The sequence below is a fragment of the Mesoplodon mirus genome (assembly GCF_964341445.2).
Source record: "Mesoplodon mirus genome assembly, chromosome: 6".
Taxonomy (NCBI): Eukaryota; Metazoa; Chordata; class Mammalia; order Artiodactyla; family Ziphiidae; genus Mesoplodon; species Mesoplodon mirus.
This window is the reverse complement of record NC_138982.1, coordinates 8704389-8729325: the sequence shown is the minus strand read 5'-3', so window position 1 is coordinate 8729325 and position 24937 is coordinate 8704389. Positions and strand designations below refer to the sequence as shown.

General features: G+C 35.3%; 1 protein-coding gene across 4 annotated transcripts in view; it reads left to right on the top strand.

The window, feature by feature from the left end:
- Positions 1–24937, top strand: part of XRN1 (5'-3' exoribonuclease 1) — a 101316-nt gene that overhangs the window by 40482 nt on the left and 35897 nt on the right. For all 4 annotated transcript variants that reach the window (XM_082626029.1, XM_082626032.1, XM_082626030.1 and 1 more), the window contains exons 20-27: positions 2082–2213; positions 4943–5105; positions 5809–5922; positions 8249–8347; positions 10779–10894; positions 11408–11554; positions 17143–17232; positions 17621–17756. In XM_082626029.1, coding sequence (XP_082482155.1) covers positions 2082–2213; positions 4943–5105; positions 5809–5922; positions 8249–8347; positions 10779–10894; positions 11408–11554; positions 17143–17232; positions 17621–17756 — 997 coding nt within the window. The remainder of the gene's footprint in view (positions 1–2081; positions 2214–4942; positions 5106–5808; positions 5923–8248; positions 8348–10778; positions 10895–11407; positions 11555–17142; positions 17233–17620; positions 17757–24937) is intronic.

Genomic DNA, 24937 nt, shown 5'->3' with positions numbered 1-24937 from the left:
CTATAGTGAAAATGAAAGTCCTCTAATCATACCACTCCAGGTTCAACCACTATTGACAGTTTATTGTACATACCTTGAGATGCATATTTTTATTAGTATTTTATTTTATTTTTTAAATTTTATTGGAGTATAGTTGCTTTACAGTGTTGAGATGCATATTTTAGATGCTTATATTATTTTTTCCCTTTTGCCTTCTTTTCCTTTCAATAGCTTGGAAGTTCTATATCCTAATTCTTTTCTACCAGTTATCATTATATAAATTAGCAAATATATTTCTTTCTGACAAGAATAAATAGCATATGTAACCTTACCTTTTCCATGCCTTTCCCAGGTTTCATTTAAATAATATATCAAAAAACACGTATCTTCTATTCTAAAAATAATTTCTTAACATTTTATTCAAGTTCACAATCATTTTATCAGTGATTATTTAGACAAGCTATTCTTTGTCATCTTTTACTTGGTCTGATATCTTGTTCTTTTGTTATTTTTCATGTCTAGAACTTTCTAAAGTAATTTTTTTTTTCAGAGAAAATGTGAGGATGTTAATGTTTTCTGAGTTATTACATATCCAAAAGATTTTATTTGTTGTTTTTCTCATGCATAGGTTTAGAGTTAGAGGCCTAATCCTTTTTCCTTAGGTCTCTGCAAACGTATCTCAGTTGTGTTTTGTTGTGTAATTTTGTTGATGAGAAGTCAGTGCCAGTATGAATCTTGAACATTCTTTTTTAATCATCAAAATTCAGTTCCCCTGCCTTTTTGATGAAGTCCAGTTTATCAGTTTTTAGTTTTATGGATTGTGCTTTTGGTCTAAGAACTCTTCACCTAGCCCTAGGTCCCAAAGAAGATTTTCTCCAAAAAGTTTTATAGTTTTACCTTCTCCTTTTACATTTAAATCCATGATCCATTTTGAATTAATTTTTATATAAGGTATGAGGTTTGGGTCAAGTTTCATGTTTACCTATGAATATTGAATTACTCCAGTACTGTTTGTTGAAAAAACTCTCCTTCCTCCATTAGTTTGCTTTTACAGCTTTGTCAAAAATAAGTTGAGCCTATTTGTATGGGTCTACTTGTGGGTTCTCTGTTTTGTTCCATTTGTCTCTATGTCTATTTTTTATGCCCACACCATATTGTCTTGTTACTGTAGCTATGTAGTAAGTCTTAACCTTAGGTAGAGCGATTCCTTAGTTTTGTTTTTTTTTTTTCAAAATTGTTTTAACTATTTTTGGTCCTTTGCCTTTCTATATATAGTTTAGAATAAATTTTTTTATATTTATAAAAATCTTTGAGAAATTTTGATAGGGATTGTACTAAACTTATAATTTGTGGAGATTTGACATCTTTACTATGTTGAGTCTTCTGATCCAAATGGATAAATGAAGATCCATTTATCTCTCCATTTATTTTAATCTTTGATTTCTTTTATCACTGTTTTGTTTCCTCAGCATACTGAACCTGTATATGTTTTGTTAGATTTATACCTACCTAAGTATTTAAAAATTTTTGGAGCAACTATAGATAGTATTATGTTTTCAATTTCAATTTCCCCAGCTAGTATATAGAAATATAATTGAGTTCTGTATGTTGATTTTATATCCTAGGACCTGGCTAAACTTACTTCCCTGCCTTTTTTCTTAAAGTCCAAGCCAGTTATTTTGTAGAATTCTGAATTTACCTAGTTGTTTCCTCTTAGTGTCATTTAAGTTGGTCCTCCATCCCACATGTTTCCTGTAAACTGGGAGTTAGGTATAGTGGCTTGATTAGGATCGAGTTAAACTTTTTTAGCAAAACTACTTTATTGAATTTGAGAGTATTAATTATTTAAAAACTTATATTTTTATTATGTATTTAGTTTAATTTCTTATAGAGAAAGAATAGTAATTTGTTTTAAATTTTGATTAAAATTTTTTACAAGTGTTTGTTCTGAAATTCATATTACAGTTTTTAAAAAGGAGGCTTTTTGTTTTTTGATTTTTTGCCGTTATACCATGTAGAAACCTTTTCACTTTGAAGACTCACACTACTAGAACTCTATATTAAACCACACATTTGGGGGTAATATAATTTTAATTTTTAAGGTTTTACTTGGAAGAACCTGCAGGAACACAGAAACTTTATTTGGGAAGAACTGCGCCACCCTCTAAAGTGATCCATCTTGGAGACAAAGAACAATCTAACTGGACAAAAGAAGTACAAGGAATTTCAGAATAGTGAGTGTCATAAATAGTATTTAATGTCATTGAGCTAGAACGTGGTGGTCTAATGTACTTATTTTTTAACTTATTTTCCACTTAGTGTGATTACTCTGAATACTGACTGCATCTTCATTTTATGGTCTAAAAAAGTAATGAGTTCTAATTTAAAATAAAATCTGGTTAGCAGCAGTTAGAGCCTTGCCCAGTTTGTCACTAAAATACTTCATGATGTACAAAAAAAAAGAAAGAAAAGACATAATCACTTACACCAGGAATACACAGTTCATAAGTTGCCTGAATTTGAAAGTTAGTTTCACTAACCATAAGGCCATTGAATTTCTTGGCCACATGTAACTAATAATAGTAGGAGGGCATACTCTCCTTTGTTCTTCACCCTTCCCTCCTCCCTACTCCCCTCCTCCCTACACCCAAGTCTCTTACGCTCTGAATTCAGAAATGCAAGGTCTATACCAACTAAGTAATGAAGAAGCTAACCCTCCTTGGAATGCTAATTTTCAGGGTGCTTTGTGTCCCATGATCCCACCCTAATAGTACCTCTCCTTTTTCATCCAAACACTAGAATTCCCTAAACCAAAACAGAATAATAGAAACTGGCAGTGGCACATGAAATGGTGTTATAAATGTATATCCATCAGCCCTCCTGTTTAAACTGTAGTAGCATCCATTGATAAATGGGAACTCAAGGAGATACCTCTTCTACAGTTACAGGAGCTAATACCAGGCCATAATATCCTTATTCAAAGATGATTAAACAGGAAATATGTAAAAAGACCATGAAAAGCTATCCAACATAAAAGGAGATGAACATAGCTGTCGGGGGAGAAGTGGAGCATTTTTGGCCTCCCAGTAGTGTAAATTAGATACCCCTGTCATAGCTCACATCATTCTGAATTTTCTTTTATAGCACATAAATAGAATCATAATAATAAATTTATGAGTGTGGTTACTTTAAGACTCTTTTCATAGATAGTAGGCTCCATAAGGGTAGGGAACATATCTGTTTTTTTCACCATAATTTTAATTTTGCTATATAAAATAATATGTATATATAATAATGTTATTTAACTATATACTATATAACTATATATAGTATATATTATTATAATACATATATTTTTGTATAAACACATATACGAAAATAAAATTATGATTTCTATAATGAGCTCAGTAGATGGTCTGAATAGTGGTATGGGCATACTGAAAACTGAATCAGTGAGCTAAAAGATCAAGCTGAGGAATTCCTTCAGCACATAGTACAAAAAGCACAAAGAGATGAAAATAGTATAGTCAGAATTTCTGATATCTATCTGATAGGAGTTCTAGAAAGAGGAAATGAAAAGGAGATAAGAAAATATCCCTCAGATGAAGAATGATTGTATCTTCAGATCAGGAATCAGCATACTTTTTCTGTAAAGGCCAAATAGTAAATACTTTAGGCTTTGTAGACTTTACAGTTTTTGTCACAACTTCTCAACTCTGTTGTTATATCACAAAAGCAGCCATAGATATTAAATAAATGATTGACTGTGTTCCAGTAAAATTTTATTTATAAGAATAGGAGGCAGTCTGGATTTAGCCTGTTACCATAGTTTGCCAACCCCTACTTTAGACTGAAAAGCCCACTGAATGCCCCTCCCTGTCAATCTCTATTTTCTGTCTTTCTGGATTTACCTATTCTGGATGTTTCATATAAATAGAGTCACATAATATGTGACCTTTTGTGTCTGGCTTCTTTCACTTAGCATGTTTAGGGGGTTCATACACATTGTAGTATATGTCAATACTTATTTCTTTTTATGGCCAAATATTTCATTATATGGATATGCCACCTTTTGTTTATGCATTCATCTGTTGGACATATGGCTTCTTTCCACCTTTTTGCTATTGTGAATTGTGCTGTTATGAGCATAGGTCTATAAATATTTGTTTGATTACTTGTTTCCAGTTCTTTGGTTACATACTTAGGAGTGGAATTGCCAGGCTGTTTGGCAGTTCTCTGTTTAACTTTTTGAGGAACTGTGAAACTGTTTTCGCAGTGGCTGCACTGTTTCACATTCCTGTCAGCAGTATACAAGTGTTCCAGTCTCTCCACATCCTTTCCAACACTTCTTTTTTGGCTGCGTTGGGTCTTCGTTGCTATGCGTGGGCTTTCTCTAGTTGTGGCGAGTGGAGGCTACTCTTCGTTGCAGTGCATGGGCTTCTCATTGTGGTGTCTTCTCTTGGTGCAGAGCATGGGCTCTAGGCGCACAGGCTTCAGTAGTTGTGGCACACGGGCTCAATAGTTGTGGCTCACGGGCTCTAGAGCGCAGGCTCAGTAGTTGTGGCACATGGGCTTAGTTGCTTCACAGCATGTGGGATCTTCCCAGACCAGGGCTTGAACCCCGTGTCCCCAGCACTGGCAGGCTGATTCTTAACCACTGCGCCACCAGGGAAGTCCCCTGGCACTTCTTGTTTTCAGTTTTTTGTTATAGCCAGCCTAGTGGGTATGAAACACAGGAGTTTCTTACAACTCTATGAGTTCTTATTTAATCTTACAGACTTTGGGAAAGGTAGCCACAGGATAATGCAAAAAGTCTTAAGTTAGGTACTCAGAACTGCTAGCATATTTATTTAAAGTTTATTTAAGCATTTGATTATGAGTTGGTAGTTTGAATGATGATTATCATCTTAGAATATATGTACACTCTTACACATCTATATTTATTTTTTATTTTTTCTTTGAGCTACCTGAGAAGAAAAGGAATAATAATAAGTGAAACATCTGCAGTTGTATATGGTCAGTTACTCACAGGTCGTAAATATCAAGTAAATCAAAATGGTGAAGTCCGTCTAGAGAAACAGTGGTCAAAACAAGTTCTTCCATTTGTTTATCAAACTATTGTCCAAGTAAGTCTCCATCAGGTCTCAATTCTATCTTAATGTACACTGTTGCACACTGTATAAAGAAAACACTATATCATATTAATATGTAGCAATATATAATAGATATTATTATTTAATGTAATTTGCAAAATACTGTAGTGTTTAAAAGGAGTATAACATGCTCAGACACCCATTCTGTGTATGGTTAGGAAACTTTTCTTTTGTATTTATTTATTATTCTCACAAAAAGTTTGCTTTAAATAAATTAGTAAATACAAAAAGCATTTGCTTTTGTGTTTGTGATGTTAGATGTTGTAAGGGGGCAAATTTTTTTAAATGCATGTAGTGATCATGTAATTTGGGGGAAACAGTATAGCACAGTGATTAAGAGTACTGACTGAGTTGACTTCTTAGCCATATGAGCTTGGGCAAGATCACCTTCTTTCTGTGCTTTAGTTTCCTCATCTATAAAGTGGGGCTAGTAATGGTCTCTGCCACAGAGGGTTGTCTTCAGGATGAAATGAACTAATAAATGTGTAAAGTACCTAGAAGAGTGTCTGACATATAAGGAGATAATAAATTTTAGATTCTGGTATTGTTATGTAGAAAATCTTTACATTTGACATTTGTAGACAGCATAGTCATAATCCCATAGGAAAAAATCTTGGTATGCAGTCTATAGAAATTTTGACTGTAATGATTCACTTTTGTATTTCATTCTACATAGGACATCAGAGCTTTTGACTCCCGTTTCTCCAATATTAAAACATTGGATGACTTGTTTCCTCCTAGAAGTATGGTCTTTATGCTGGGAACACCCTATTATGGATGCACTGGAGAAGTTAGTACCTGTTATTATTACTAATTGAATTTCTTTATGGTTTCAAGTTAATACAGTTATTTAACTTTTCTTCATTTAGGCATAAAATAAAATATAATACTGAAGGGGAAAAAAGAAAGAGTTCATTCATCTGATTTATAAACACAATATTTGGCTATATATCTTTAGTGTTGAGCACACTGAGATCAGGAGGTGGTGGAAGAAGAATTCAGATTCTAATCTCTTTTTTCATAGGTTTATTTATTATAGTATGGATGAAGCAATTATGAAATTATTTTCAATGTATTATTGGGTTGATGAATTTATAAATGTGTTGATGTTTTGGGGAACTCCAGCTCTCACATGGGAAAAGGTACTTGTAAGTATAGAACAGGAGAATGCAAGAAAGAACCTGTGGGGACAGATTAGAATTGGAGGTATTAATGTAAACTCATGATTGCTAAAATACTTTATACGTGTGTATGTGTATGTATATAGGCACTTGTATATGGGTATATTTATGTATGTTTGTAGATATATGAATGCACATGTGCCTATACCTACATATATTTTCTAGCCCTATTTGCTCATAAGGATTGGAAGCAAAGATACCCTGGTAGCATGTAACAGTCCGATCTTCATCTCTAACATCATGTCCCACTAAAAGGAACTGGCCTTCTCAGAGAAATGGCTGATTACAGGGCTGAGGCAGAATAAGTACAAGATGAGCCTAGAACTACTAGTTATGCGGGAAAGCAAGGAGGTACTCACAAGAATGATGTGAGCATATCACGAACACAGGAACCAGTTTGAAGAGGCTCCTACTGGCCAAATCTGGGACTGTTTAAGTACCAAAATAATCGAGTACATATTGAATTATAAACCGTCAGGGGCGGGGAATAGGAATGCATGATTCCATAGTGATAATAAATAGGTAAATAAATGGAGAAAAGAAAGACTTGCTTATATTATCATGTCAGGGATAATTGTGGAGGGAATGAGGGCATTGGAAAACCATCATTTAACAAGCATAATGATTCAGATTGAATCAGGCAACAATCATCATTGGAAGCTAAATCTAAGGGGAATTTTTGATCAGGAGCAAGATATTTTCATGGTCTTAGAAAGTGTCTCCCCACAGATTGTTTATTAAGTTGCAAGGAAAACAAAAAACTATAATTGTACAGTAAAGAAATTGAGCAACATCTTGATTGTATGATCAAAATTAATATAATAGTGAGTAACAGATGAACATCATGTACCTCCAGATGGGATACTCTACAAAGGACACATCCTCTGTGCACTATTCTGGCTGAGAATATATAACATTAACTTAATCACGAGAAAGCACTAGACAAATCCCAAATGTAGAAATGTTTTTAAAAAGTCAGGGTAGGGGCTTCCCTGGTGGCGCAGTGGTTGAGAGTCCGCCTGCCGATGCAGGGGACACGGGTTCATACCCCGGTCCAGGAAGATCCCACGTGCCGTGGAGCGGCTGGGCCCGTGAGCCATGGCCACTGAGCCTGCATGTCCGGAGCCTGTGCTCCACAATGGGAGAGGCCACAACAGTGAGAGGCCCGTGTACCGCAAAAAAAAAAAAAAGTCAGGGTAGAGAGGGAAGAATGAACTATATTCTTCAAAATGTCAGTGTGTGAAAGACAAAGGCTCTGGATATATTCTAGATTAAAAGAGGCTAAAGAGATATGACAACTAAATGCAACATCTGATCCTAGCCTGATCCTGTAGTCGAGGGAATAAAGAGTTTTCTATAAATATAGGTCACTTTTAGGTCAACTGACAAAACAGGTGTATGGACAGTGGATTAGATAAAAGTATTGTGTCATAAATTTATGTATTTAATAACTGTACTGTGGTAATATAATAAAATATCCTTCTTAGGAAATATGCACCAAAATATTTAGGGATAATGGACATGATATATATAATATACCCTCAGAAAGTTTCAAAAAATAATTATGTGTATGTAAATACACACATAGAGCACAAATGTTAAATGGAGTTAAATGTTGGTAATAGGTGAATCTGGGTAAATGTTCTTTGACTTGTTTTATTTTTGCAACTTTTTGGTAGTTTGAAATTATTTGCAAATTAAAGTTAATTTTTTTAAAAAAGACTGGTTAACAACCGGTTAAAGCAAGGTACAATGACCCAAATTTATAAGCACATCCACTTACAAATTCGAAGAAAATTTCCACTATCTACTTTTATTGTCTTACTGGATTTCAGAAATAATAAACACTACTCAAATAAGTAGAAAAACAAGTAAATAAAATGTAGTGAAAGAGACTAAAACATACTGTGATTTTTTTTTTTTTTTCCCTCCAAGGTTCAGGATTCAGGGGATGTGATTACAGAAGGCAGGATTCGTGTGGTTTTCAGTATTCCATGTGAACCCAATCTTGATGCTTTAATACAAAACCAGCATGTGAGTACTATAGTCCATATTATTTAATTCAGAATTGATTACCTTTAAAACTGTTAGGAGGATATTTTTGGTACCTCCTTTGAATTATTGCAAATATTTTATTTAACACTGATTAAATTCTCTCACAGTTGCATCTAGTATTAGTTAAAAATAAGTGGAATCTGTGCTCAAAACTTCATGATAATCTTTGGGGGAAAAAACTGCTGAAATCCCACTATTAATCTATAATGGTTGTTTTTAATGGTTATTGGTAGTGTGGCTTATGGGATCTTAGTTCCATGACCAAGGATTGAACCCAGGCCCTCGGGAGTGAGAGCCCGGGGTCCTAACCAGTGAGTGGACCACCAGGGAATTCCCAGTGGCACATTGATTAGCATACCCTCTGGGAATAGACTTGGGTTTTTTTAAACCTTTCATAATTAATCAAGGTCTGCATTTTTAGTTACAAGTAACAAATGACCTTCTTGCAAAGGTTATATGTCTCTACTCAGCTAAAGATGAACAGTCCCTAGAGAAAATTGGGAAACTGCACTTCAGTTCATGGCACCCTTTTATTTTTCTCTGTTAAAATAAGGGGATAATCCCGATATCTATCATTTGTTTTTATTGATTGATTAGATAATTAACTTGACTGAAATTAATTCACATTCAGCCAGCCGTTGCTACTTCTATTTTATTTTTGGTAGTAGTAAAAATCTAAAACTTTATTTCCTGTGAAATGAGTTTAAGGCATTAGGCATCAGCATACCCATGAGGAACCTTTATGGAAAGCAGAGAAGTCCCTAAAATCTTGCCATCAGGTCTCTTTTGGAGAAATAATTCAGAAGGCAGAGTCAGGAAATCAGGAGAGTGGCCCTTTAGATGAAGAAGCTGGAACTCTGTTTGGGAGTCAGTGGAGGCAGAAGAACTTGTTGCTTCATCCCTGGCTTTTTTTTAGATCTGACAGAGCCTACCCAATTCTAAGGGTACAGTGTTGCTGGGCATGCCTTCTCCAGTATACTTTCTTTCTCTTTACATATCTTCTTTATCTTTTACTCAAGCCTTCTTTCTCTACTTTTTATTTTATAATTTCTAGGATATTTGTGGTGATTTAATTAACTTTAACTATACCATAGTCCAATATTTTTCAAAAGGAGTACTAATTGTATTTTGAGTAGGACTACTATGTATTAAATAGGACTGCCCTGTATATGGCAAGACAATTGGCATCTTGGTGCCTGGACACTAAGTGTTCTTAACCTGTGTCAATTATTGTAACTGAATGTGCCTCAACACATTTTCAGATACTTATTAGAAAAATGGTACCTGTGATAGAGAACTATTGCCTTAATTCTTCCTTTATATTCTGAAATTTTTCTATATCTGATAATATTTTTGATTGTGTTGCATTCTTTACTAGCATATGAATGTATTTTAATAGTGACTTTATGTTCCAGGCCACTAAAAAATTTATCCATTTAGGGGTCATTGTAGACATTATCATTAAAAAAATAATGGTGGAAAATAATTCCTTACCATTCTCTGTAAATTTTGCTTTGCTGATGATAAAATATCCTTACATTCCCATGAAATAAGAATATAAAATATTTTTATAATTTATTAAATATATTTATTATATTTACATATTCATTTACATGAACATAGTATATGAAATCCATATAAAATAAGTATGTATTATTACTGCATACATAATGTTAGGAGTATATGGTAGCTTACTGTAGTTGGTACTGGATTTGTGAGTAATTTACTTCCTGGTTAAAAATTGTATGATCTGATAATTTTTTTTTTAATTTGACTGTCTTCATAATTTCTTCCCATAAGTACACAAATAAAGGTTACATTTCATTGACTGAATTGTATTAACAATGTATTAATTATGAGCCTATTCATACTTATTTTCATATGATAATAAATGATTAGGGGAAACAAATATTACTTATATCTATATATGCAGGACACTCAGTTTTGCTCAGTAGCAACTATTTTGATGACATACTCATGTTTTAATTCAATGTAATAATTATCAAGGCCTCAATTTTTCCCAGGTATTTTACCAGGTCCTTCACCAGGTCCTTCTTAGAACATGAAAATTAATTTTTTAAAAATAGTTCTTGCCTACAGAGTTTGCCGTTTAATACTTACTGTAGAGTTTATTTCTTGAGTCAGTTTCACAAACTGGATGTTTCCTCCCCCTTTCATTCATCCTTGGGAATTCTGTTCTTTAAGGAGAGAGAGGAGCAGAAATATTCTGCCTATAAATCCTTTAACAAAAAGCAGGGTGGGGGGTAATAGGTCACTTACTTTTGAGAATCCTTACGTTGCCACAGTCCAAAATGTTAGTGATGTCTTATCTCCAGATTTTAAAGGTAAAGAAATGCTGCTTTAATGCTTTGTGTTTCCGTAATTGACCTTTTTGTTTTTATATTTAAAGAAATATTCTATAAAGTACAACCCAGGATATGTGTTGGCCAGTCGCCTTGGAGTGAGTGGATACCTTGTTTCAAGGTTTACAGGAAGTATTTTTATTGGAAGAGGATCTAGGAGAAAGTAAGTTTATGTTAGAGAAATTTACTTAAAGTGGCAGAAAAAAATAAAATAATAAAGATAAAATGGTTAATATTTCAGTATTTATTTTCTCTTATTAATTGCTCTGAATTTTCTTTAAAAATTATGCATAGATTCCTCTGATGGTGATCTTTTATCTAAATGGCACATGCTTTAGGTGGTTGGAAAGACAGTTCTTATTTTTAGCATCTAACAAATTGAACCTTGAAAAAAGGTATCAGAAGGTGTGTGTGAATCTCAATTATATATTTCCCTACATTTCCTTATTTCATTCTCCTCTCAATTACATAATCTATTTGTATGCTTTGTTAACTTGGGTTTTGAAGCCTTTCCTCTAGTTTTTCCACTACTGCTACTTTGGAAATAACCATGATAACAAAAACGTAGAAAACCAATCAAGACTAAACTTTTCTAAAAATTGAAAGCAAAGCTTTTTATTCTTTGAACAAAATTTTAAAACTTTTGTGTGTATGTGTGTGTGTGGTTTAAATTCAGCCCTCATGGAGACCATAAAGCAAATGTGGGTTTGAATCTCAAATTCAACAAAAAAAATGAGGAGGTACCTGGATATACTAAGAAAGTTGGAAGTGAATGGATGTATTCATCTGCAGCAGAACAACTTCTTGCAGAGTACTTGGAGAGGTAAGTGTCTAGCAAGATCCTGCTAGGCATCCAGAAACGTAGGAATGTGATAACTATTTTGCCTTGCTGATAAGAAAAATGTTTCCTTTAGTAAAATGTGACATATGTTAATATAAACTTAATTTAGTGTCATGAAGCATCATAACCACTAGTTACAATAGAGTAGAAAAATACTGTACTTATATTATTCAAAATTTAAAAGGATGATGAGAATTGGCCTCCTTTTAATTAAAAATTTCCTTAACTTACTATCCTAAGTTATTCACTACTCTGTATGTCTGTGTCAGTAGTAAGAGGATTGGTATGGATAAACAAAACAACTCTTGGCATAGTGAATTTTCTCAAGACTCCAGCTGGACAATAGATTACTATCCTAGAATCACTGAATTTTATTGCTAAAATAGTCTAAGAAATCAACAAGTCTGAGCTCCTCGTTATAAAAATGAGAAATCTGAGTACCAAGATTTACTGAGTTAGTGTCAACGATTCATAGGAAATGCTCTACTTCTGATTAACAATTGAATGTTCTGTCCATTGTTCCACTGGTTTCTAACCTTCTTATATTTGAGGATCCCTGTATTAGTTTCCTAGAGCTGCCTTAACAAAATACCACAAACTGGGTGGCTTAAAACAACCGAAATTTATTGTCTCACAGTTCTGAGCACCACAGTCCAAAATCAAGATGTTGATAAGGCCATGCCTCCCTTGAAGGTGCTAGGGAAGGACCTATTCCATACCTGTCTCCTAGCTTCCTGTAGCCTCACGAGTTTTGTTCCTTAGCCTATAGATGCATCACCCCAGTCTTCCCATCTTCACATGGTTTTCTCCTTATGTGTCTTCATATCATCCTTTTTTTAAATTTTATTGAAGTATAGTTGATTTACAGTGTTGTGTTAGTTTCAGGTGTACAGCAAAGTTATTCAGTTATACATATACATATATTCATTCTTTTTTAGATTATTTTCTGTTACAGGTTATCACAGAATATTGAATAGAGTTCCCTGTGCTATACAGTATGTCCTTGTTGGTTATCTATCTTATATAAGTAGTGTGTGTTTGTTCATCCCAAGCTCCTGATTTATCCCTCCCCGCCACGTTTCCACTTTGGTAACCATGAGTGTGTTTTGGATACCTGTAAGTCTGTTTCTGTTTTGTAAATAAGTTCATTTGTATCATTTTTTAAAAAATTAGATTCCACATATGAGTGATATCATATATTTATCTTTGTCTGATTTGCTTCACTTAGTATGATAATCTCTAGGTCCATCCATGTTGCTGCAAATGGCATTATTGCATTCTTTTTTATAGCTGAGTAGTATTCCATTGTATATATGTACCACATCTTCTTTATCCATTTCTCTGTTGATGGACATTTAGGTTGCTTCCATGTCTTGGCTACTGTAAATAATAGTACTGCAATGAACATTGGGGTGTAGGTGTCTTTTTGGATTATGGTTTTCTCCAGATAAATGCCCAGGAGTGGGGTTGCTGGATCATATTGTAGTTCTATTTTTAGTTTTTTAAGGAACCTCTGTACTCTTCTCCATAGTTGTTGTTCCAATTTACATTCCCGCCAACAGTGTAAGCGGGTTCCCTTTTCTCCACACCCTGTCCAGCGTTTACTGTTTGTGGAATTTTTGTTGATGGCCATTCTGACCCATGTGAGGTAATACCTCATTCTAGTTTTGATTTACATTTCTCTAATAATTAGTGATATGAGCATCTTTTCATGTGCTTTTGGCCATCTTTATGTCTTCTGTGGAAAAATGTCTCTTTAGATCTGCCCATTTTTTGATTGGGTTGCTTATTTTTTTGATATAGAGCTGCATGAATTGTTTGTGTATTTTGGAGATTAATCCCTTGTCAGTTGCTTCATTTGCAAATATTTTCTCCCATTGTAAGGGTTGTCTTTTCGTTTTGTTTATGGTTTCCTTTGCTGCATATCATCTTTCCTTTGTTTCTGTCTCTGTGTCCAAATTTCCCCTTTTCATGAGGACACCAGTCATATTGGATTAGGGCCTATCCTAATGACATTTTAGTTTGATTACTTCTTTTAAAATCCTATTTCAAAATAAAGTCAGATTCTGAGGTACTAGGAGTTGGGACTTCAGTTATGTCTTATGTTGGGGTGGGGGTGGGGGAGACACATTTCAACTGCATATTACCATCTAAAAATTTACATAATTTCTTCTATTTACCTCCATGTTTCCTTAAAAATGTCATATTTAGACTGTTTTTCTTGATTTTTCAACTTGACATATGCATTGATTTTGTACCATGAATGATGAAGCTTTAGCTTTCTTTTACCAGCCCCACTCCCCATTCCCTTACCTCCCTACACACATGAACACATTTCCCCTCTCATTATAGTTTTATCGCAATTTTTTAAATTAAATCTGTTCTTAAGGTTTAGTCGATTAAGATAATGTAAATGGTCACCTCTGGATCTTGTAGAGTATTGCATTTCCTTTCTTGTACACATTTTTGTTTTTTCTGTGTTGTTTATTCATTTGTTTCTTATCTATGTTCATGTAACCAGTGCGGCCCCAAACTCTGTACCATAGCTGGAAAATTTAATACAGTCAAACAGATCATGTGACCTCTCAGTTCCATTTTCTTCTTGTGTACTTCCTCTTAAAACTGTCTTTCTTCCTGCTTCAGTGTGAACTAATTGCTGTCCTGGGCTGTTGTACAGCTTTCATTCAAGTTTCTCTTTACTATCATCCTAGGAATTCCCTTCACCATTCTTCTGCATAGGATTCCTTTATTTCCTGGCTTTCATGCTTTATTCCTTCTGATTTATGTCTCCATTTTGATGGAGCACTTATGCCAGTGGCTTCCTGAGAAAGCTTACATGTCTGGAAATTTCTTTAAATCTCCCTGATACTTGGTTGATATCTCGCCTGGGTCTAGAATCCTAGATTGGAGATTATTTTCCTTCAGAATTTGAAAAGCACTGCTCCATTCTTCTGTTTCCTTTGCTGTCAAGAAGTCTTGTGTTACTCTGATTCTTAATCTTTGTGCATGATCTATTTTTCGTTTTCTGAAATCTTTTTAGAATCTTCCCTTTACCAATACTATTTAATAATGTGAAGATGTGTGCCTTGGAATGGGTCTTTTTTCTTTCATTTTGCTGTTCAGCCCTTTCAGACTTGAAACTGATGCCCTTCCATTCTGAGAAACTTTCTTGTATTATTTCTTTGATAATTTCCTCCTCACCATTTTGTTGTTGTTGTCATTCTCTCTTTCTAGGACTCCTTTTTTTTTTCTTTTTTTTTTTTTTTTGTGTGTGTGTGTGTGGTACACGGGCCTCTCACTGTTGTGGCCTCTCCCGTTGCGGAGCACAGGCTCCGGATGTGCAGGCTCAGTGGCCATGGCTCACAGGCCCAGCCGCTCCGCAGCACGTGGGATCTTCCCAGACCGGGGCACGAACCTGCGTCCCCTGCATCAGCAGGCGGACTCAGCCACTGTGCCACCAGGGAAACCCTAGGACTCCTTTTGATAGATGTTAGACCTTCTGGATTAATTCTCCTAATTTTCTTATCTCTTTTCATCCATTTTCTGTATTGTTATACTCCTGTTCTACTCTGTAGGAGATTTCTTCAGCTTTAACTTATTGTTTATTTTTATTTAATCATTTTTAATTTCTAGAAGTGTTTCCTTATTCTCTGGCATTCCTTTTTTGTAGCATCTTGTTCTTAGAATGAATGAAATATCTTCTTTTATTTCTCTGAAGATAGTAATCCAGATTTTCTTCTATTCTTAATATTTTCTGTTTACTACAAATTGCTTTTTTTTTCCCTTTTCTGTGTGATTTGATCTCTCCTTTCATGTTAAAGATTTTTTTTTTTTTTTGGTCTCGTGGTTCTTGAGTGTCTTACCATATTTACTATTCAGTGATTAAAAAGCTGACTGGAAATTTAATGTGCTTCAATGAGGCTTCTCTGGTGGGACTTGGCTGTTTCAGTAGAACATCTCTAAATATCACTACCTATATGTATATCTTTTCTCTTGAGCTGGTTAGTTTTCCCAGAAAGGTATTCTGCAGCCTTTTTCTTGGAGGACAGATATGGAGAACAAAACTGACTTCCAGTGTTCTGGAAATTAACCAGAGAAAGGGGGTCTCATTACATAGTGGATACTGTGGTACACACCCAGGTGTCTCTTCACGACTCAGGACCTGTTCCCTAGGCAGCAGGAATGCTGCTGTCTTACAGCCCTCAGCAGCGAGCCCTCTTCAGGAATTGCCCGACAGAAGAGAACTGCCTCACCTAAAGTAACGTCCCTTTCCCACAACAGCCACACATCCAATACCTGATGATCAACAAGAAGACGTAAAGGCTCAGCCAACCTGATTGCCCCAGTTCAGGATAAGTCTGAGGAGCCATCCGACTTTGAGATCTCTATGCTACTGGCCAAGGAGTTCATTAAGATTGAGCCACAGCCCAACTTCTCCCTGGGCCCAATTCCCCTTCCTTCCTTCCCTTCCACAGGTGTTGTTTCCACAGAACACACTAATAAACTTCTTCTATGTTTATCTCCATCTCAGAGTCTGCTGCTTAAAAATGTTATACTTCCTAGCCTGCTTCCTAGTGGCATGTTGTATAGGAGTTATATTTTCACTGGTCCCCTGTTTTCAGTAGGGCACCTATCCTCTCTTCCTCATGCCCCACCCATCCAGTTTCCTGTGCCTGGATTACCCAAGGCTCGAGCAGCCCCCTGTTTAGCCTCTCTGAAAGTAAACTACAGGATTTACGCTGAGGTGGAGGTGACTGCCTAACTGCTTATTTTACAAAATTTTCAACTAAAAGCCTGTTAAACCCACCCCATACTGCAGCATCAAAATGTATGGAGCCCATATCTCCTGAGCTTTTGCAGATTTCCACAGTTCACATCAACTTGCTTCTTGTTGACTTCCCACTCTGGTGACTTAGGGTACAGCTTATTCCTATCTGTCAAGTCAGTTCATACTTATCTATTCAGTTTTCAGTTTCTAGAATTTTGTTAACATGTACTATCAGATTCTCTGCTTCTCTCTTCATCTGTCTTTATAGGTCCATGCCCTTTTTTCTACTTTACTATTCTTTTAACAGGCTGGAAAGGGAGCAGAAATAAGCACATGTGTTCAATCTGCTATGTGTATTTGAAAGTACTACAGTACACTGTTAGAGAACAATGGAATTTTGAGGAATATCAGAAGAAACTTCTAATGGATTTTCATTTGCTCTTTTGTGGAGTGCTCGAGCTTTATTGTGAAAACTAGAAAATGAACCTGGATACATTATTTTTGTCCATTTTATCACCTGTCATTATAGTCTAAGAGGGATAGAGTCAGTGATTGAAGTTTATAAGTAATCATAGTTTAATTATACTTAAGAATTGAATCATTTCTCCCTCATCTTTTTTTGAGGGCCTGTGAACACTTTCAATCTTTTGGTCTCTATCCCTTATATGTGTACATAATTAGTCCTCAGTATATTTAATATATCCCCTTAGGATCCAGAAATTTGATAGGAAGTTTATATGAAATTAGCCATATTTTTAAAAGCAGTACTTTTGTTTGTTTGTTTGTTTGTTTGTTTGGCTAGAGCTCCAGAACTGTTTAGTTATATAGCCAAAAATAGCCAAGAGGATGTGTTCTATGAAGACGACATTTGGCCTGGAGAAAATGAGAATGGGTAAGCAAAATTTATGAGATTTATTGCCGCATAGTTCAACTTAGTGGTTCTACTGAAGGGTAGTAGTTAGTTTATCAAGAATTTATATTACTCTTGGGGGGAGGGTTTTGTATTGTTTTGTCCTTGCTTTAAGATCTTAATATAATTTTTTATTTCATTTATATCAGTAAAGTACTTTTAAACTAATTTTTGTGTTTTTTTTAATTACTGAGAAATAACATGTCCATGTTTGTATTGGATTCATAATTAGCCCCAATTAAGTGGTGTGATTAATTATATATTTGATATCTTTTATAATTCACAGCCCTCAGAAAGTTCATATCAGGCCTTTTATGTAAACCCTCAGAAAGTTTCAATTAATGTGAAAAAATTATTGTTTTTAATGTAGTGCTGAGAAAGTTCAAGAAATTATTACTTGGCTAAAGGGACATCCTGTCAGTACTTTGTCTCGTTCTTCTTGTGATTTACAAATTCTGGATGCAGCTATTGTTGAGAAAATTGAAGAAGAAGTTGAAAAGTGCAAGGTACTAATTTTCAATAATGAAGATTACTGATGAGATTTAAAGTTAAATGAACTATATGTTATCCTACAAATAATTTATTTGTATTTCAATCAAATAAAACATACACTTAGTGATTCTAAATTATGTCAAAATATTCTGTAATTTAAAAAAATATTCCAGCCTTTTCCAGTGTCCATTAAGTTTGTCTAAATAAATATAAATGCACATCTTTTTTCTTTTGGCCACACCCTGTGGCATGTGGGATCTTAGTTCCCTGACCAGGGATCGAACCCGTGCCCCTTGCATTGGGAGCATGGGGTCTTAACCACTGGAACACCAAGAAAGTCCCTAAAGCCATAGCATTTAAATTTTATGTCCTTGTAGTGTTTCTAATTTTAAGAATTAATATTTTGTGAGTCTAGTCAATAGAAAGTTTGTGATTGAGAAATAAGGTTAATTTCCTATTCTTTCCTATTCTAAGTTCTTTAAAAGATACAGTTTATCTTTTTATAGAACATAAAAATTATATTTATTTCACTTTTATTTCCCACTGATAAACTCATTCAGTTACTAAGTATTTTTGAAATCCCACTTAAACTATCCTTTTTTTATGTCTTGATTTTAAAAAGCAGTAACCTGTGTAGGCTTAACTGTTTTATCTGTTTTGATTCCCTATCTTGAGGCAATAGAAAATGGGTTAATTTTATTCCTTTTTTTAACTTACAATTTTATTTTTCACATATTTGCCTTTTTATTAAAATGATGTTGCTTTCCTAACACAGTGCTCTCTTGTTTGAAATAACAGCAGAGTAAGTTAAGAACTGGTTTCTCACGTCATTTTCCCCCATCCCTCTTTCAGTACTTAAAACCTTAGGCAAGATACTTAACCTTTCCATGCCTCCATTTCCTGACTGGTAAAATAAGAATAACATAGTCCTCATATAGTCCTCAAAAGAATTAACTGAGTTAATACATACAAATTCCTAATAATGCCTAGTTATTATTAATGCTTAATAATACTTAGCTATAATTATTTGAATTCTCTTATCACATGCTCAAGAGCTATGAATTCGGTCTGGAAAATCACCACTAGATGACTCTTTAAGAAAAAATGTAAGGCTCAGAGCCAAGAGTTTGATATTTTGAAAGGTTAATGATATTCAGCTGAGGATAGAAAGCCTGCATTTCTTTTTAATTGTCTTTCAGTGTAAAGTCTATTTGTCCAGTATGGTTTTTGAAATGAGTTTTCCACTTAACAAAAGTTTATAGCTTTAAGCCCTCAAATTTTATTTGAACCCATTTGGATGCAGAGCTTTTTCTAAAGTGTTTTACACATTCTCCCCTTACTTTGCAAACTGAAGATACACATACAAAGTTGTAGTCTATTATTTTGATTACAACATTTTTTAAATGTATGTACATATAGATAAGACAGGACTTTTTTATTAAACCTGTTAATGAGTCAAGGAGGAGCAGTTATGAGTGACTTTTTTTTTCCCTTTTCAGTGTTATAATGTTATTAGGGTAATAAAAGAAGGATAAAAACTAAAAAATGAACATAACATTCTGAATATAATATAAACTTTTCTTTTTAATGCAGGGTCATCATTAAAAGTATCCCTAGTTTTCTTATTGACAGTGGTTCCCAAACTCAGCTAATTATCAAAATTACTGGAGGAGCTTTTAAAAAAACACACATTCTGGATTCCACCCTCAGAGCAGTACTTCTTGAACTTTGCAGATGAATCACTGGGGATCTTGATAAAATACAGATTCTGATTCAGTAGCTCTAGGATGAGCAGCTCTTGATATTCTGCATTTCTAGCAAGCTCCCCGTTGATCACACTTTCAGTAGTCATTCCCCAGAACTTCCCATTTTAGTAGCTGTGGGTTGGGGCCTATAGTGAAAATGCCCTAGTCTATTAATTTGCCTAATGAGTCAGGTTTGAATGCCATATTTTCTAATCAATGCTGTAATTATAGTAATAATGCCTAGGGATGTGTTAGAACATATGGGTTGTTTTTTCATATGCAATCCTCCAGGCACAGTTCTTGTGTCTGCTTTTTTAAATTACTTTAAATCTTTTCTCATATTCTTTTTTCTTGCTGTTGTCAGTAGGCACCAGTTGTACTCTATCAGTACTTCTAGTCTGCTATGCCCTGGAAACATAGACACCTTCTCAGCAAGACCTTCACTTTTCACCCTATTTAAAATTTCAGTCTCTCCCCACACAGCTGATCCCCGTCTCTGCTTTATTTTCCTCTGTGCTTTTTATCTTCAAGCGTGCTATATTTTTCCCCTTAGTTTGTTTCTTGTATGTCTCCCTTAACTAGAATAGAAGAACAGTTCACTGTTCTATCTCCAGTACCTAAATCAATAAATGGCACATAAATAGAACTCAGTAAATATTTATTCATAGATAGAAATGAAATATCTCTATAATAAAAGAAAATAGACTCTGTTTAAAGGCTGGAGCATTTTACAGTCTATAAATACAAGAACTCTATAGTACATGGACTCTGTAGCTTAGGGCTGTTTTGTGCCCTTTTGTACTTATGTCCATAAGCAATAGTCTAAAAATAGGTTACTGTCATTACAAGTAAACTGCCATTTTTCCTATCAGGTAAGAATTCACTTTTTGAAAATATTTAATGTAAATCGTAGTAATGGATTGCAATGGTTATAAAGTATTCTCACTTTTTTTTTGTACACAGTATATTTTTCCCTGTTAATTTTTTAAATAGATCTTTATTGGAGTATAATTGCTTCACAATACTGTGTTAGTTTCTGTTGTACACCAAAGTGAATCAGCCATATGCATACATATGTCCCCATATCCCCTCCCTCTTGAGCCTCCCTCCCACCCTCCCTATCCCATCCCTCCAGGTCATCGCAAAGCACGGAGCTGATCTCCCTGTGCTATGCTGCTGCTTCCCACTATCTAACTATTTTACATTCGGTAGTGTATATATTGTCAATGCTACTCTCACTTCACCCCAGCTTCCCCCCCAACCCTGTGTCCTCAAGTCCATTCTCTATGTCTACATCTGTATTCATGCCCTGCAACTAGGTTCATCCGTACCATTTTTTTTTCTAGATTCCATATATATGTTAGCATACGGTATTTGTCTTTCTCTTTCTGACTTCACTCTGTTGACAGACTCTGGGTCCATCCACCTCACTACAAATAACTCAATTTTGTTTCTTTTTATGGCTGAGTAATATTCTATTGTATATATGTGTCACATCTTCTTTTCTTTTAGAAAGTGAAAGGTGGTTTTTTTTTAATTTATTTATTTTATTTTTGGCTGCATTGGGTCTCTGTTGGGACGCAGACTTTTCTCTGGTTGCAGCGAGCGGGGGCTACTCTTCATTGTGGTGCGCGTTGTGGTGCGGTGGCTTCTCTTGCTGCAGAGCACGGGCTCTAGGCACGCAGGCTCAGTAGTTGTGGCTCGCGGGCTCTAGAGCGCAGGTTCAGTAGTTGTGGCGCACGGCCTTAGTTGCTCCGCAGCATGTGAGATCTTCCCGGGCCAGGGCTCAAACCTGTGTCCCCTGCATTAGCAGGCGGGTTCTTAACCGCTGTGCCACCAGTGAAGCCCGCCACATCTTCTTTATCCATTCATCTGTCAGTGGACACCTAGGTTGCTTGCATGTCCTGGCTATTGTAAATAGAGCTGCAATGAACATTTTGGTACATGACTCTTTTTGAATTACGGTTTTCTCAGGGTATATGCCTAGTAGTGGGATTCCTGGGTCATATGACAGTTCTATTTTTAGTTGTTTTTTTTTTTTTTTTGCAGTACGCGGGCCTCTCACTGTCGTGGCCTCTCCCTTTGCGGAGCACAGGCTCCGGACACGCAGGCTCAGCGGCCATGGCTCACGGGCCCAGCCGCTCCGCGGCATGTGGGATCTTCCCGGACCGGGGCACGAACCCGTGTCCCCTGCATCGGCAGGCGGACTCTCAACCACTGCGCCACCAGGGAAGCCCTCTATTTTTAGTTTTTTAAGGAACATCCATACGGTTCTCCATAGTGGTTGTATCAATGTACATTCCCACCAACAGTGCAGGAAGGTTCCCTTTTCACCACACCCTTTCCAGCATTTATTGTTTCTACATTTTTTGATAACTGCCATTCTGACTGGTGTGACGTGATACCTCGTTGTAGTTTTGATTTGCATCTCTCTAATAATTAGCGATGTTGAGCATCTTTTCACATGGCTCTTGGCCATCTGTATGTCTTCCTTGTGAAATGTCTGTTTAGGTCTTCTGCCCATTTTTTAATTGGATTGTTTGTTTTTTTGATATTGAGCTCCATGAGCTGTTTGTATATTTTGGACGTTAATCCTTTGTCTGTTGTTTCATTTGCAAGTATTTTCTCCCATTCTGAGGGTTGTCTTTTTGTCTTGTTTATGGTTTCCTTTGCTGTACAAAAGCTTTTAAGTTTAATTAAGTCCCATTTACTTATTTTTGTTTTTATTTCCGTTACTCTAGGAGGTGGATCAAAGGAGATCTTGCTGTGGTTTATATCAAAGAGTATTTTTCCTATGTTTTCCTCTAAGAGTTTTATAGTGTCTGGTCTTACATTTAGGTCTTTAATCTATTTGGAGTTTATTTTTGTGTATGGTGTTAGGGAGCGTTCTAATTTCATTCTTTTACGTGTAGCTGTGCAGTTTTCCCAGCACCACTTACTGAAGAGGCTATCTTTTCTCCATTGAATGTTTTTGCCTCCTTTGTCATAAATTAGGTGACCATATGTGCGTGGGTTTATCTCTGGGCTTTCTATCCTGTACCATTGCTCCATATTTCTGTTTTTGTACCAGTACCATATTGTCTTCATTACTGTACCTTTGTGGTATATAGTTTGAGTTCAGGGAGCCTGATTCCTCCAACTCTGTTTTTCTTTCTAAGATTGCTTTGGCTATTCAGGGTCTTTTGTGTCTCCATACAAATTGTAAAATTCTCTGTTCTAATTCTGTGAAGAATGCCATTGGTAGTTTGATAGGGATTGCATTGAATCTGTAGATAGCTTTGGGTAGTATAGTTATTTTCACAATATTGATTCTTCCAATCCAAGAACATGGTATATTTCTCCACCTATTTATGTCATCTTTTATTTCTTTCATCAGTGTTTTATAGTTTTCTGAGTACAAGTCTTACGCCTCCTTAGGCAGGTTTATTCCTAGGTATTTTATTCTTTTTGTTGTGATGGTAAATGGCATTGTTTCCTTAATTTCTCTTTCTGATTTTTTGTTGTTGGTGTATAGGAATGCCAGAGATTTCTGTGCATTAATTTTGTATCCTGCAACCTTACCAAATTCATTGATCAGTTCTAGTAGTTTTCTGGGGCATCTTTAGGATTTTCTATGTATAGTATCATGTCATCTGCAAACAGTGACAGTTTGACTTCTTCTTTTCCAATTTGTGTTCCTTTTATTTCTTTTTCTTCTCTGATTGCCGTGGCTAGGATTTCCAAAACTATGTTGAATAAGAGTGGTGAGAGTGGACATCCTTCTTTGTCCCTGATCCTAGTGGAAATGCTTTCAGATTTTCACCATTGAGCATGATGCTTGCTGTGGGTTTGTCATATATGGCCTTTATTATGTTGAGGTAGGTTCCCTCTATGCCAATTTTCTGGAGAGTTTTTATCATAAATGGGTGTTGAATTTTGTCAAAAGCTTTTTCTGCATCTATTGAGATGATCATATGGTTTTTATTCCTTAATTTGTTAATGTGGTGTACCACACTGACTGATTTGCTTATATTGAAGAATCCTTGCATCCCTGGGATAAATCCCACTTGACCATGGTGTATGATCCTTCTAATGTGTTGTTGAATTGTTTGCTAGTATTTTGTTCAGGATTTTTGCATCTATGTTCATCAGTGTATTGGTCTATAATTTTCTTTTTTTGTGATATCTTTTACTGGTATTGATATCAGGGTGATGGTGGCTTCGTAGAATGAATTTGGGAGTGTTTCTCCCTCTGCAATTTTTTGGAAGTTTGAGAAGGATCGGTGTTAGCTGTCCTCTAAATGTTTGGTGGAATTTGCCTGTGAAGCCATCTGGTCCTGGACTTTTGTTTGTTGGAAGATTTTTAATTACGGTTTCAGTTTCAGTGCTTGTGATTGGTCTGTTTATATTTTCTAATTCTTCCTGGTTTAGTCTTGGAAAATTGTACCTTTCCAAGAATTTGTCCGTTTCTTCGTGGTTGTCCATTTTATTGGCATATAGTTGTTTGTAGTAGTCTCTTGTAATCCTTTGTATTTCTGCAGTGTCAGTTTTGATTTCTCCTTTTGCATTTCTAATTTTACTGATTTGTATCCTCTCCCTTTTTTTCTTGATGAGTCTGGCTAAGGGTTTATCAATTTTGTTTATCTTCTCAAAGAACCAACTTTTAGTTTTATTGACCTTTGCTATTGTTTTCTTCATTTCTATTTATTTCTGCTCTGATTTTTATGATTTCTTTCCTTCTACTGACTTTGGGTTTTCTTTATTCTTCTTTCTGTAATTGTTTTCAGTGTAAGGTTAGATTGTTTATTTGAGATTTTTGTTTCTTGAGGTGAGATTGAATTGCTATAAACTTCCCTCTTAGAACTGCTTTTGCTGCATCCCATAGATTTTGGGTCGTCGTGTTTTCGTTGTCATTTGTTTCTATGTAGTTTTTTATTTCTTCTTTGATTTCTTCAGTGATCTCTTGGTTATTTAGTAGTGCACTGTTTAGCCTCCATGTATTTGTGATTTTTACAGTTTTTTTCCTGTAATTGATTTCCAGTCTCATAACGTTGTGGTCAGAAAAGATGCTTGATACGATTTCAATTTTCTTAAATTTTCTGGGACTTGATCTGTGAACCAAGATGTGATCTGTCCTGGAGAATGTTCCATGTGCACTTGAGAAGAAAGTGTATTCTGCCACTTTTGGTTGGAATGTTCTATAAATATCAATTAAATCTACCTGGTCTATTGTGTTATTGAAAGCTTGTGTTTCCTTATTTATTTTCTGTTTGGATGATCTTTCCATTAGTATAAGTGGGGTGTTAAAGTCCCATACTGTTGTGTTACTGTCGATTTCTCCTTTTGTGCTTGTTAGCATTTGCCTTATGTATTGAGGTGCTCCTATGTTGGATGCATAAACATTTTATTTTATTTTATTTTATTTTATTTTATTTTATTTTTGGCTGCGTTGGGTCTTCGTTGCTGTTAGC